The sequence below is a fragment of the Tachysurus vachellii genome, chromosome 14 (assembly GCF_030014155.1).
Source record: "Tachysurus vachellii isolate PV-2020 chromosome 14, HZAU_Pvac_v1, whole genome shotgun sequence".
NCBI classification, from domain to species: domain Eukaryota; kingdom Metazoa; phylum Chordata; class Actinopteri; order Siluriformes; family Bagridae; genus Tachysurus; species Tachysurus vachellii.
In genome coordinates this window covers 9,790,333-9,802,980 of record NC_083473.1, presented here as the reverse complement: position 1 = coordinate 9,802,980, position 12,648 = coordinate 9,790,333, and the positions used below count along the sequence as shown (strand labels likewise).

The 12,648-nt window shown below is 36.2% G+C and overlaps 1 protein-coding gene across 1 annotated transcript in view; it reads left to right on the top strand.

Moving 5' to 3' along the window:
* trpc7b (transient receptor potential cation channel, subfamily C, member 7b) overlaps window positions 1-6,573 on the top strand; it is a 49,270-nt gene extending 42,697 nt beyond the window's left edge. The window contains exons 8-11 of the mRNA XM_060886704.1: window positions 2,111-2,332; window positions 4,263-4,343; window positions 5,795-5,870; window positions 6,427-6,573. Of these exons, the coding sequence (XP_060742687.1) occupies window positions 2,111-2,332; window positions 4,263-4,343; window positions 5,795-5,870; window positions 6,427-6,569 (522 nt within the window). The 3' untranslated portion in view covers window positions 6,570-6,573. The remainder of the gene's footprint in view (window positions 1-2,110; window positions 2,333-4,262; window positions 4,344-5,794; window positions 5,871-6,426) is intronic.
* The last annotated feature ends 6,075 nt before the right edge of the window (window positions 6,574-12,648 follow it).

Sequence of the window (12,648 nt, the reverse complement as noted above, 5' to 3'; positions counted from 1 at the left end):
CCTCTCTTCCTTCCTTCCTTCCTTCCTTCCTTAGTTATTTATTTAAACTTAACATTACACATGTTGTGTAAGACCATATATATATATCATATTGATATGTGTGTTTATCAGCAACATTAACATATCTATCTATCTATCTATCTATCTATCTATCTATCTATCTATCTATCTATCTATCTATCTATCTATCTATCTATCTATCTATCTAGTATACTGTATATCACCCTGCGTCAAAATATAGTATAGAGTCAATCACAATAGTCTGATTTATTTGACCTAATTATTTCTTACTCCAAACTTAGTTAAGACTTCAAATTGAAATAAGCCACTTGTTGATCAACTGTATTAAAAATTGTGAAATAAAATAACATATCACACTAAACTAATTGTTATTGTCATCCTCAAGGCAAACATGTGAGTGAGATGTCCTGCAGTTAGCTGTTTATTTCTAGCACTAACAAAAACTGAATCAATACAGTTTAATCAGAGTGAGTTCTTTATGATTACAGCAGCAGTTAGATGGTATATATCTACAACATCCGGGTGAGATTATCCACTAAAGCAATGATGCAAATCTGAATGCCATCTCAGTCATTTATAGACACTCCCTAATAGACTTTCTCACCATTCATTCATTAGCGCCCTCTTCATGATAAAAAAATCAACATGAATGTACATGTGCTGTGGTGGAATTCGGAGATTTCCTTGATCTTGTTCTTATATTCTGTTACATAATTTTGAAAGGCAACGTGAATTACAAACTGAGAGACATTTATACAGGAAGATCAGGAGGTTCTGATGAATGTAGTTATTTAAACCGAGAGTGCAATGGGGGGGGGGGGGGGTTTGCTGGGGGATTGTACTACTTCTGACGTGCTCCTTTATTATTAAAGCTTAAGCATTTATGTTTATTAATTAATTAATAAGGGGGGCACGGTGGCTTAGTGGTTAGCACGTTTGCCTCACACCTCCAGGGTTGGGGGTTTGATTCCCGCCTCCGCCTTGTGTGTGTGGAGTTTGCATGTTCTCCCCGTGCCTCTGTGGTTTCCTCCGGGTACTCCGGTTTCCTCCCCCGGTCCAAAGACATGCATGGTAGGTTGATTGGCATCTTTGGAAAATTGTCCCTAGTGTGTGATTGCGTGAGTGAATGAGAGTGTGTGTGTGTGCCCTGTGATGGGTTGGCACTCCGTCCAGGGTGTATCCTGCCTTGATGCCCCATGACACCTGAGATAGTTCAGCGTGACCCGAGGTAGTTTGGATAAGCGGTAGAAAATGAATTAATTAATTAATTAATAAAGAAGCATTAATTCACCTGCTCAAAACGGATACACAAATGCTAGAGTTGACAAAACAGATTAAAATCAATCCTTGCTGTTGTTCTTCCTCCTGCCAGTAGCTCATATAGGAACACAGCTGTGATGCATCCGATGTGGCTTGACTGAGGTCTTGGCAATTACATGATGCATCCGGTGTGAACTCAGGGTGGGCATAAGCTGTTTTTGGAGAGTACAAATCATTAGAGTATCCACATGAGGTCCATAACTACAGGAGGTGAATCATACAGATAGAAAGTTCCAGATGAAGAAGCAAAAGGATGAGAGTTTGAGTAAAGCATCAGGATGAATTAGAGAGATCCTGAGAATGGTCTACATAATCAGACTTCGTTATGAAAATGTCTCTCTCAGATTTTTGGAATGAGAGTCTGTAGAGTTGAATTGATTTGATAATCACTTAACCATTTATCTTGATAATGTTCAGTGATTATTGTTAGTTTTTTCTGCAGTTTTGCCACTGTTTGTCAATGCTCACTAAAATACAAGAAAGTGCCTATATCACAGTCCTGTTCTACCCATGAAAAGGGGGTCTTACTTGTGATTTATGTTACCTCCTAGTCATTAAATCTGTTTTTAATGTATCAGCCAGAAAAGAATTACTTACAGAGGAAAATCAATACTTTATTAATGAGTGATGTTGCATTAAATGTGTTTTTATTAGTCACAGCTTTAAGCTCTTTACAAACATGATTAGCTATGGCTCACATATGGTTGCCTTTACACTGATTTCACTCATTTCTCTCACTCTCTCTCTCTCTCTCTCTCTCTCTCTGTAGGAGGATGCTGATGTTGAGTGGAAGTTTGCTCGTGCTAAACTCTGGTTGTCTTATTTTGATGAAGGTCGCACACTGCCTGCTCCCTTTAACATGGTGCCCAGTCCTAAGTCCTTCTACTATCTGGCCTTACGCACCAAAGCATGTCTCGTGCACCTCTGTAAGGCCAAAAGTCATCGTCATGACAACGAGCTGGAGATGGGCATGCTCAACTCAAGACCAAAGGTTTGAGAAATGAAAAATGACTTATCTGTTCTTCCTATACATTACACAGGTACTTGTTGCATTAACTTCAGTACACAAGCATACTGTACGTATCTTGACATTTTAAAGTCAAACTTTTCCATAATTCCTGTAATATGTTTTTCTAACAAATAGAAACCTATAGTGTTATGGATAAAATTTCATTCATTCATTCATTCATTTTCTACCGCTTATCCGAACTACCTCGGGTCACGGGGATCCTGTGCCTATCTCAGGCGTCATCGGGCATCAAGGCAGGATACACCATGGACGGAGTGCCAACCCATCGCAGGGCACACACACACACACACACACACACACTCACTCACTAGGGACAATTTTTCCAGAGATGCCAATCAACCTACCATGCATGTCTTTGGACCGGGGGAGGAAACCGGAGTACCCGGAGGAAACCCCCGAGGCACGGGGAGAACATGGATAAAATTTCATTAAAATAAAATCAATTTAGGCCACACCCATGTCAAGTATAATTACAAATAAAGATATGGATATTTGGCACACTAAACAGATACAGATTTTGTCATTGTGGTACACCCCTAATATATATTTACATAAGATATTCTGCATCTGTAGATACATACATTACTGTCACCTGTAATATTTTTGTAACTAAGTATTAGAGACATTTGACATAAAGTCAGGCAGATTTAATACTCTTAGGTTAAGCCAATTGTCACAGCACTGCACTTGTGAGTGACAACAGGAGACACACACACACAAACATTAGGCATCTGTTTGGAAGCAGGCTAAATGCTATATGTGCCGGCTGGTTTATGCTTCTCTCATCATCACAGCACAGATATAAAAATTAAATCAGCAACTATTTCTTTTTCTTCTTGATTTTTCTGAGCTGGCACAATTCTAGCACTATCTCATCTCAGGGCTCATCATATATTACTGAGTCAGAACGCTCATATCTCCTCTACAGAGCTGCATATCCATTTTACATATGACCTAGACAAACACTTCTCTTTCCAATTCATATAACTCAATGCTGGGGTGTATCAAATAAATAAATAAATAAATAAATAATATTCCGCTGCTGTTCTCAGCTCTGTAGATGTAGAATACTGTGTGGAGTCTCTTTAAAATGTTGAACAAATTAGATTGGAACCTTTTAACTATGGCTTTTTTAGTTTTCAGAGAACACCTAAGTATTTCATGAAGTATTTCATGTGACTTTAATAATGAAATTATTTTTTGTTTCGTCAAACTTTCATTCTTTCTGTGTTTCATACATGCAAGTATTGTAATTTCACTGCTGTGTTTTGCTTAGAATATTTACGCAAATAAACCATTTTTAAAACAGAATTCTGTTTTAGCAGTTCTACATGGAAACATCTCTGATGAGGAAACATTATGTTATAGAATTCCGTATAGAAGTTGAAAGCTTTACTCTAGATCGAAATGGGGCTCAAAGTTGCAACGTTTTATCACAATTTTTTATTTTTTTTTTTTGGACACAAATTGATAGATGATAGAACTGGATTCATGACTCCTTCTGAGAATGTAACTGGTGTCAGATCATTGCTGTTCTTGCTCTTGCTGTGCCTTAGACATTATTTCGCACATTATTTCTCCACATGTATCAAAGTATAAGGTTCATTTTGCTTCCAGGAGCAGTAGCACATCTCTATGACCTCACCACCTAACTAAATCTGCCTTTCCTCAGCCTGACAACAAAACAGGCAAATACGGTCTTTATGACAGCTGGTGCCTGTTGGAATAAACCTTTAGAATTGTTTGTGTGTGAATATGTTTTAAGCACAGACAGTAAGATGTAGACCTTTTGTTATGGTGTTAGGTGTGAGAGACTGTAGGAGTTTTTGTTTATGATTAATGAATGCTTGGTTTGTTGAACATTTTGTTTCTTGCCTTTCTTTCTCTTTAGCTGGATCGATACAAAGCTCATTCAAGAATCAGGGAGGAGAACACAGTGAAGAAACCCATCAAAAACCCCACACGCTACCAGGTACAGAGAGAAAGACAGCCAGACAGAGAGATAGAGAGAAAGAATTACAGTAGAGATATACAGTGAAAGAGGAAAGAGCAGGAGAGACAGCCAAAGTGAGTGAGAGAGAGAGAGAGAGAGAGAGAGAGAGAGAGAGAGAGAGAGAGAAAAGGATGAAGAGACTGTCTGACGTCTCACAGAGAGAAGAGAAAATTAGAAAGATGGAGAAAAAATGTCAGACAGAGAAAAACAGAGAGAAAGGTATGTAAGAAAGAAATATAGGCAAGAAAGAATGAAGGGTGATGGAGAGATAAAGATTGACAGATAGAGAGCAAGACTGCCAAAGGACAGGAATAGAGAAAGACAAACAAAGAAATAGGGGAGAGAGAGAGAGAGAGAGAGAGAGAGAGAGAGAGAGAGAGAGAGAGAGAGAGAGAGAGAGAGAGAACATGAAGGCAAACAGAAAAATATAAAGGATACACTGGATATACAACATATACTTAACATTCTTTATAGGAAAAATACTTCTTAAATAAGGAAGTGACATTGTTCTTAAAGGATTTGTTCATTTCATGAAAACAAGCTGCTGGCATTAAAGTGATTAATGTCCTGAGGCTGCAGTTGGACAATAGTGATGCTGGTGAATGATTATGCTCCTATACTTTATATATTTGTATATTATAGCATGGGAATGAGATTAAATATGAGATAGTGACAGAGTTTGCTACAGTGTAGAAGGTAGATATAAGGAATGAAACACAGCAGGAGGTGATGATGTTAAAGGGGAATAATCCATGCTGGAGATGGTACAATACACCCATGAAGCTGAGGTACTGTTACCATTGCAAAGCTGATTATCTTGAACAACAGCAGGTCCTGTGGGTTTTATTCCTCTTAAAGTAGAGCGACTATAACATGTGGTATTAAAGAATATAAGATGTTCTTTCAATGTTAAATGTTCTTCCCAGGTTCACTCAGTTGTTCCTAGACAGAGGAACCACAATAGCTATAAAAGTCTTATATAACTATAAGGATATATATTGGACATTTGTGTTGTCTGTGGTGTGTGTGTGTGTGTGTGAGTGTGTATGTGTGTGTGTATTATCTCTTGTTAAGAGATAATAATATCTTGCACTATTATGCTGTATTGAGACAACTGACAATCGAAAGGCACAGGTTCTCTCTCTCTCTCTCTCTCTCTCTCTCTCTCTCTCTCTCTCTCTGTGTGTGTCTTTCTTTCTCTCTCTAACTCTCTCTTTCTCCCTCTCTCTCTCTCTCTCTCTCTCTCTCTGTGTGTGTCTTTCTTTCTCTCTCTAACTCTCTCTTTCTCCCTCTCTCTCTAACTCTCTCTCTCCCTCTCTCTGACACTCTTTCTCTCCCTCTCTCTAACACTCTCTCTCTCCCCCTCTCTCTAACACTCTCTCTCTCCCCCTCTCTCTAACACTCTCTCTCTCTCTCTTGCTCTCTAACAGAAGATTATGAAGCGTCTTATAAAGAGGTATGTTCTAAAGGCGCAGGTCGACAGGGAGAATGATGAAGTTAATGAAGGTAAAAATCTCGTTTGCTTAAGTGTCTTTTTCAATTACTAGCATGTCAATTGTTGTGTGTGTGTTTGTGTGTGTGTGCGCACCCGTGTGTGTGTGTGTTTTCATGTGTGTGTAGCATACAGACACACCACAATGCGCAGGTGAACTCTCCTTGCTAGAAAACGCACAAACTCCCAAGATAAAGAAATTGTATAATCTTATAATGAGATACAAGAGGTACATACAATAACAATAATCTTGTGTCACTTTTTTTTGTAATCAAATGTATTACATAAATCCAAACACTGATTTTTTTGTGATAAGCAAAGCTGCTATGTTACAAAGCTCTGGTCACTACAAAATGAAAGATGTTGGTGAAATAAAGAAATAAATTCCAAAAGCTTATACTTATATTTAATCCTTGTTCTCTGAAATTCAAAGCATCCTGTGTGTGTGTGTGTGTCTGTGTGTGTGTGTGTATTTATTTGTAATGTACTTGTGTATGCAGCATACAGTATGTTTGCAGTTTATATACATGAGTGTATGTTTGAGTGTAATAGTGTGTATTTGTCTTGTAGGTGAGCTGAAGGAGATAAAGCAGGATATCTCCAGTCTTCGCTATGAGCTGCTGGAAGAGAAATCTCAGGCCACTGGAGAACTGGCCGACCTCATACAACAACTCAGCGACAAGTTCAGCAAGAATGACAAAAAACAGCCCTGAGGGTGGGGGGGAGAGAGAGAGAGAGAGAGAGATGGGGGACAGAGAGGAAGAGAGAGAGAGAGAGAGAGAGAGAGAGAGAGAGAGAGAGGAATAGATTGACACAATTCTGAAATGCTTTCTAATTGGGTAAAACAAGCTCTTCTGCTTCATTTCTCAAGAAAAAGACAAGCAATCACTGACAATTGCACTTGAGAAAATCATACTATGAAGAAAAAATGTGTACTTCGGGTCCTAAAAACAGCCATTTCCTCTACTTTGTGTGCTGCACTTTAAAGAAATGGCCAAATTACAGTCATAGGGGATGGAAACGTATGGTGAAAACTGCATAGTTTTTTTGAATGATAAATAATCACACTATAGAAAACACAGACTGTTCATCTCAGCCCTTTATTTAGATGTCACTCATGATTTACATTAATAATTCATGACTTTACTGAATGGAGAAAAGAAATTGCAATTTATTAAGATTTGTACCACAGCGCTGTAAAATTGTCTATTCGGATCGGTCAGAAGCTGTTTAATGATTTTCATGCGGTTTTAGCGGCGGCTCTGATAGTACTGATGGCTAGAATTCACTCACGGGTTTAATGTGCTCACTCTTATACGTTACTGTTTCAACAGCACCTACAACAGCGTGTACATAAACTGATAACAAACATTTTAAGAATTAAGGAAAGAGTCTCAATTTAATGTTCAAGACAATGACAACATTTTCAAGTAAGAATATGTTGAATATATTATAATTTATTGGTTTATATTATTTCAGATGTTTCTATTGGTTGATTATTTCTCTCATTTTCACATGTATTCCTTAAAAGAAACAAACTGATCTCCCAAGAGATTCTTGAGAGCTTGAAATGTGTAACAGCATCTAAAACAGACTAAAGAGTCTTACAATATTTTTTGCTGCGTTGTTCATTATTAAATAACAAACTGTCGTTGTTAGAAAAGTGCTGTGGTATAGAAGGATTAAAACCATGCTGTTTTTGTAAAATAACACTAACTCTGCTTTGGGTTGGATCACATCACCCCACTCCAAGCCTGCAACAGCATGTCTGGTCATGTTTTAGTCTTTATTTACTCCAATGAATGTAATATTGGACTGGAACTGGACTACAGACTAAGCTTAAATTTGACTGAGGTGTATACAACGTCTTATTTGTGTATACATGCAAATTTCTAGAAGGATAGTACAGGTTGATTTTTAGCTAATCTCTTTTCTTCGTCGTTTTTAACGAGCGTCAGGAGTAAAGTTTGATTCAGTCTTTATTGTCGCATATAGCTACGGGGTAGCGTATGGATTTGAGAGCCATAATACGGCAGTAATAATGAGTAGTATTTAGTAGGAACTTTACACTGAGCCTATCTCCAGTAATGAGATTATTGTGTGTTATGTAATAAGATTTAAATAAGTTTTAATGAGGCATTTTAGAGGATAAAAGCCAGGGGATTTTGTTGGAAAAAGTTAACTTTGAGTTGAGGATTTTGCTCAAATAATTAGGAAGAGCAGTGTGATTTGGAGGACAGAGTGTGACATGGGAAAGGATTATCCCGCATTCAGGGATGTGGGGCTGAAAGACAGCAACATGATGTGAAGGCAGATAAGAGATGTTGATCCCCTTTCCCCAGCTCTGGCCATATCCTCTATCCTCTTGTCTTCTCTTTTCTCTGGTACAGGTTAAGCCAAAATAATGAATATAGAGTTTGATTTGTCACCACTGAGACAATAGGATAATAATTTTCTTTAAATATTTCAGCTGAAATGTTTAATTCTGAAATGTTTGGAATGTTTAATCCAAATATTTTTTTTACTTTCACATATAATATTTTCATTGATCCAAATAATTATTTGATTATATTATTATAATACATTAATATTATTTCTATTTCAGAATCTGAATCAGCTGTTTATATGAATCCTAAACATTTTTAACAAGTTTAAATTCTTCATTATATGTAGTCCATATCAAACTGTGCATTTGTTTGAAGACTACAGGTAAACTGAATCATTAGCCAAAAAAAAAAAAAAAAAAAAAAAATCCTGTAGTTAGAGATTTAGACATGATTCAGCAGTTTTAAAAAGAAGTTCAATAATTCACAAAATCTCATTATAACAGCTTCATTTGGACACTACATCAACTTCTGTACATCATAAACACGATATGTTGTACATTAGAAATTGTTTTTTTTATTTTTTAGCATTAGCATTAGCAATTAATAGCTAAGTCTAAAAGTCTAAAATCTTCATTCAGATTTTACGGTGCAGGTTACAGTGTCACCCAAGTTGAGTTTGAAGAAATTTCTTCACACAAAAACATACAAAGAAATTTAAACAAAATACGATTAGACTTGTGAAGTATTGTTGATGTTCTAGGCCAGTCTGTCTTTTGCCATTTTATGCCAGAGGTCTAGATTATTAGACTTCATTTAAGTGTAGCTGCATAAAAAGCAATGAGTAGCATTTCATTATTTTCATGTGTTTGAATTGTAGAGAAGTGTAGTGCATCCACAAGTCATCAGCCCCTGTAGCAGTAACACTACATTTCAAACTGTGGGCCATTTTGATGTTATCCTCTGGCTCGGGCTCCAGTCCCTTTCAATTAAGATAAGACAGAGTTCCTAAATTCTTCCACCTTCAGTGCAGGAGTGTAGCCACGACCTTTTACAACGATGTGCACGGGAGAAGCAGTATATTTTTAAAGGAAAGAATATAAAGGAAATACACTGTAAAACAGACTGTTTGTCTGATTTATTTGTATACCACACAATTAAGCTTTTGTCCTCTAGCTCTCTTATGTTTTTGTCCTCTCCTTCACCAATATACAGTGCAAATGCACCCTTATTTAATGTCTTTGTCTGTAGTACACCCTTCTCTTTATTTTTGACTTACCATAATAAGGGCTACAACTCAAGAAAATATAATATAACTCTGGAAAAGCTAATGTAAAAGCCTACTCTATGTTTTTTGATACAGTAATTAGAGTTGGTTTGGTAGTTGGTTTGGTAGAAAGTAATTAGATCTTGGTTTGGTAGAATTATCCAGGTCGAATAAAGACTGATCACGTTTAGCAAAGAGCTATACAGGAGTTCTCAAGCCAAAATATGGGTATGATAGTTAACAAGCTAATTCTTATGCTAAATTGAAGCTAGCAACATTACACAATTTAACTGAGTTTATTTTAACACTGATTAGCTGATTGAGAATGAATGTATTGGATTTAATCAGGAATGAACTGCTTTCACATTCAACCATTTCGGCATAGCCAGTTAATGAAGTTAAAATAAACGGTTTATTTAAATGAGACGCTTTAATCTACTCACTATAATGCCAGTTTGTTGAGTTAAAATGGGTTGTTTTTAAGCCAGATGCACTCTCAGAACAGGTACTAAATTAACTGCACCTTTTTATTTCTGCTTGTGTTACTCCTATGGGGACACATTTTGTGCCTTTAGTATGTATCTTTTACAAAGAAAGGTGTATATAGTGTAGATTTAAGTCTTTGCTTTAATTAAAACTAAATTTTATCAATTTACACACGGTAAATCGATGTAAAAGATATATATTTAAGTGTAAAAATGCTGTACTCTTGAGAATACCAGTAGTGCTATTATTCTGAGAGTGTGTGTTATTTAACTGACTTAATATAATGCCATGATTTAGCAATGACTGAGAAATTAAATAAATAGGAGCAGAAATAAACACAGAATGTGAATATTGTCCAAAGGATAATTACTACAATAAGCTACTAATACCATAATATTCCATTTAAGGAATATACAATACATACTAAATTCTAATTATTCATGAAAATGTACCTCAGTGTCCTATCATGTCTTGGTGACTACAAAGCTAAATGCTAAATAGCATAATGTGAATAACATGCAGGTTGCTGATATTCTGCATTGTGTACATCTGAAACACAATACTAGACTAACCTGAGCAAAATGATTTATGTAATTGCAAACCAGCATATCTTCAGTAAACTCATAACTCAAACTACACCCTGGAAAGAAAAAATATACACATGACTGATTGTCAAGCCGTGAGCCAGATGTTGGTAATGAAGCAAAATAAAATGAATTATTTAAGACGACCAGTAGAGAGGTTTTTTTTTTACTTCTTAAAACTTTGAAAGCTTTTTAAAATACTTAAAAGACAAAACTGACATCATAGCTTTTATATACTGAACAAATTCACATCTTTGAGAGTTGACGTGTGAACTTTCTGTTATGTTCCCATCAAATTCTAAGAATTGTCAAATGATTTACTCGACACCGTGAACAGTTGATTTCTCTTCTCAAATTAAACGGCTAGTAACTTCACTTGGGCCGATTTAAAGGACCAAATGTAGTGAGCGGCTATAGACAGTGAGTAAGTGGCTATTTTCCAGTGGCCTGGAGCCAGAGGGTTTTTATGTGGCTTCTGTCATGTGATTTACATGTAAGATAAAATTAGTTTTATAAAAAAATTCTAAAGTAATTGCAGTCTAATTATGAAAGGGCTTTGAGCTTTAAGCAGAATCACACCCTGAGAGAGGTGAGAAAACAGAGACAAGAGTAGAAACAGGGCATGTCATTTTGTGAATAATATGTGAATAATCATGTGAATAACATGATTTAAAAGGAAATAAGTGAAAAAGAGAAAACCACTGTGACATTTCCAGGGTTTTGTAGCCTGTACAAAAAGAAAAAAAAATGAACTGTCTTACTTGATGATAACAATTATTAACACACACACATCTATATTCAATATCCTGAAAGTCTTGATCTGTCACTGCACTCCTCCTCTACGCTAATCTTTAATAGGCTGTCTAATTAACTCAGTACAAAGTCTATTCTCAGCCTGTAATGCTTACTCCACTTGCAAATTGGGTCATGCTACTTTCACTTCAACCATGGATATTTCTTTAAATGTACATTGGATATATGTTTATTATTATGATTGTGTGTTATTATTTACCACTAGAGGTCAAGAGCACAATATTCCTAATCTACAAGTTTTTTTGTTCATATTTCCATATTCTCATTAATTCATCTCCAAAGAAAAACCTCAAAGTTAACCACATAGTAATTGTGTAGGTTAGTATGAACTTAACTGTGAGGACATGCCACTTCTGCCGAGCTACAATACAATACTCTGCTGATAAGGGTAGCATTTTAAACCATGTAGCACTCACAAATACGCAAACTACAATCCTGCATTATTCTTTCATTTTCTTTGCGCACCATGCCTATAAAAAATATCTACAAAATTCCCCACACATACAATGAAACTTGTCTGACTGGCAGCTTGTATAAAAACTACAGTACTCTGTCATTCCTACATGTTTTGACACTGCTGTCAGTCCTAATGTAATCTGACCCACCCACTACTTTATAAAGCTATATAGTAATAGAATTCTTGGTAAAAGTGTATTAAATGAATAGATTTTCATAGCTGTGTTAACTGAAATTTTCAATCTTTTCAAATCGCATTTAAACCTATGAGGTCGTATATAACAGTGCTGTGTTTTTGAACGTCCCCCTTCAGTGTGCGTGGGCATATCGCTTCGTGTTTCCTTTACCTCACCTACACATCTCCTGGAGAAAACCCAGTATTTATTCGCCTTCTTGCTCTCATCATAAACAGCTCACAGCTGTTGGTCTCCCGAGCTAATCATCTCTACACTAAAGCCTTGTGCTGCTAATTTGTTCATTTTATCCCTACAGTAACTTTGGGCTCTTTAACAGATATCATGGTTTTGTTGTTATTGTTGGTGTTTGTGTTTTATACATGTGACCTTAATTATCAGGAAAATGCAGATGGTTTCAGAGCAGAAATGTGTTGACACAAATGATCATACTAATTATCAGTGTGTACCACCACATTGTTAGATTTTCAGTGCAAGAACGCTGTGAAAATGAGGTTGAAAAGAAAAGCCTCTTACTCCATTATTAACATATCGTATCATACCATATGAACATTTTACACTTATTAATATAATGTGTTATATGGTTTCACACGTTGTTTACATTTTCTTCCACACAATTTATTTGGTTTGACATAGAGGGGTTATTTTTCATAAAATACATTACTGCA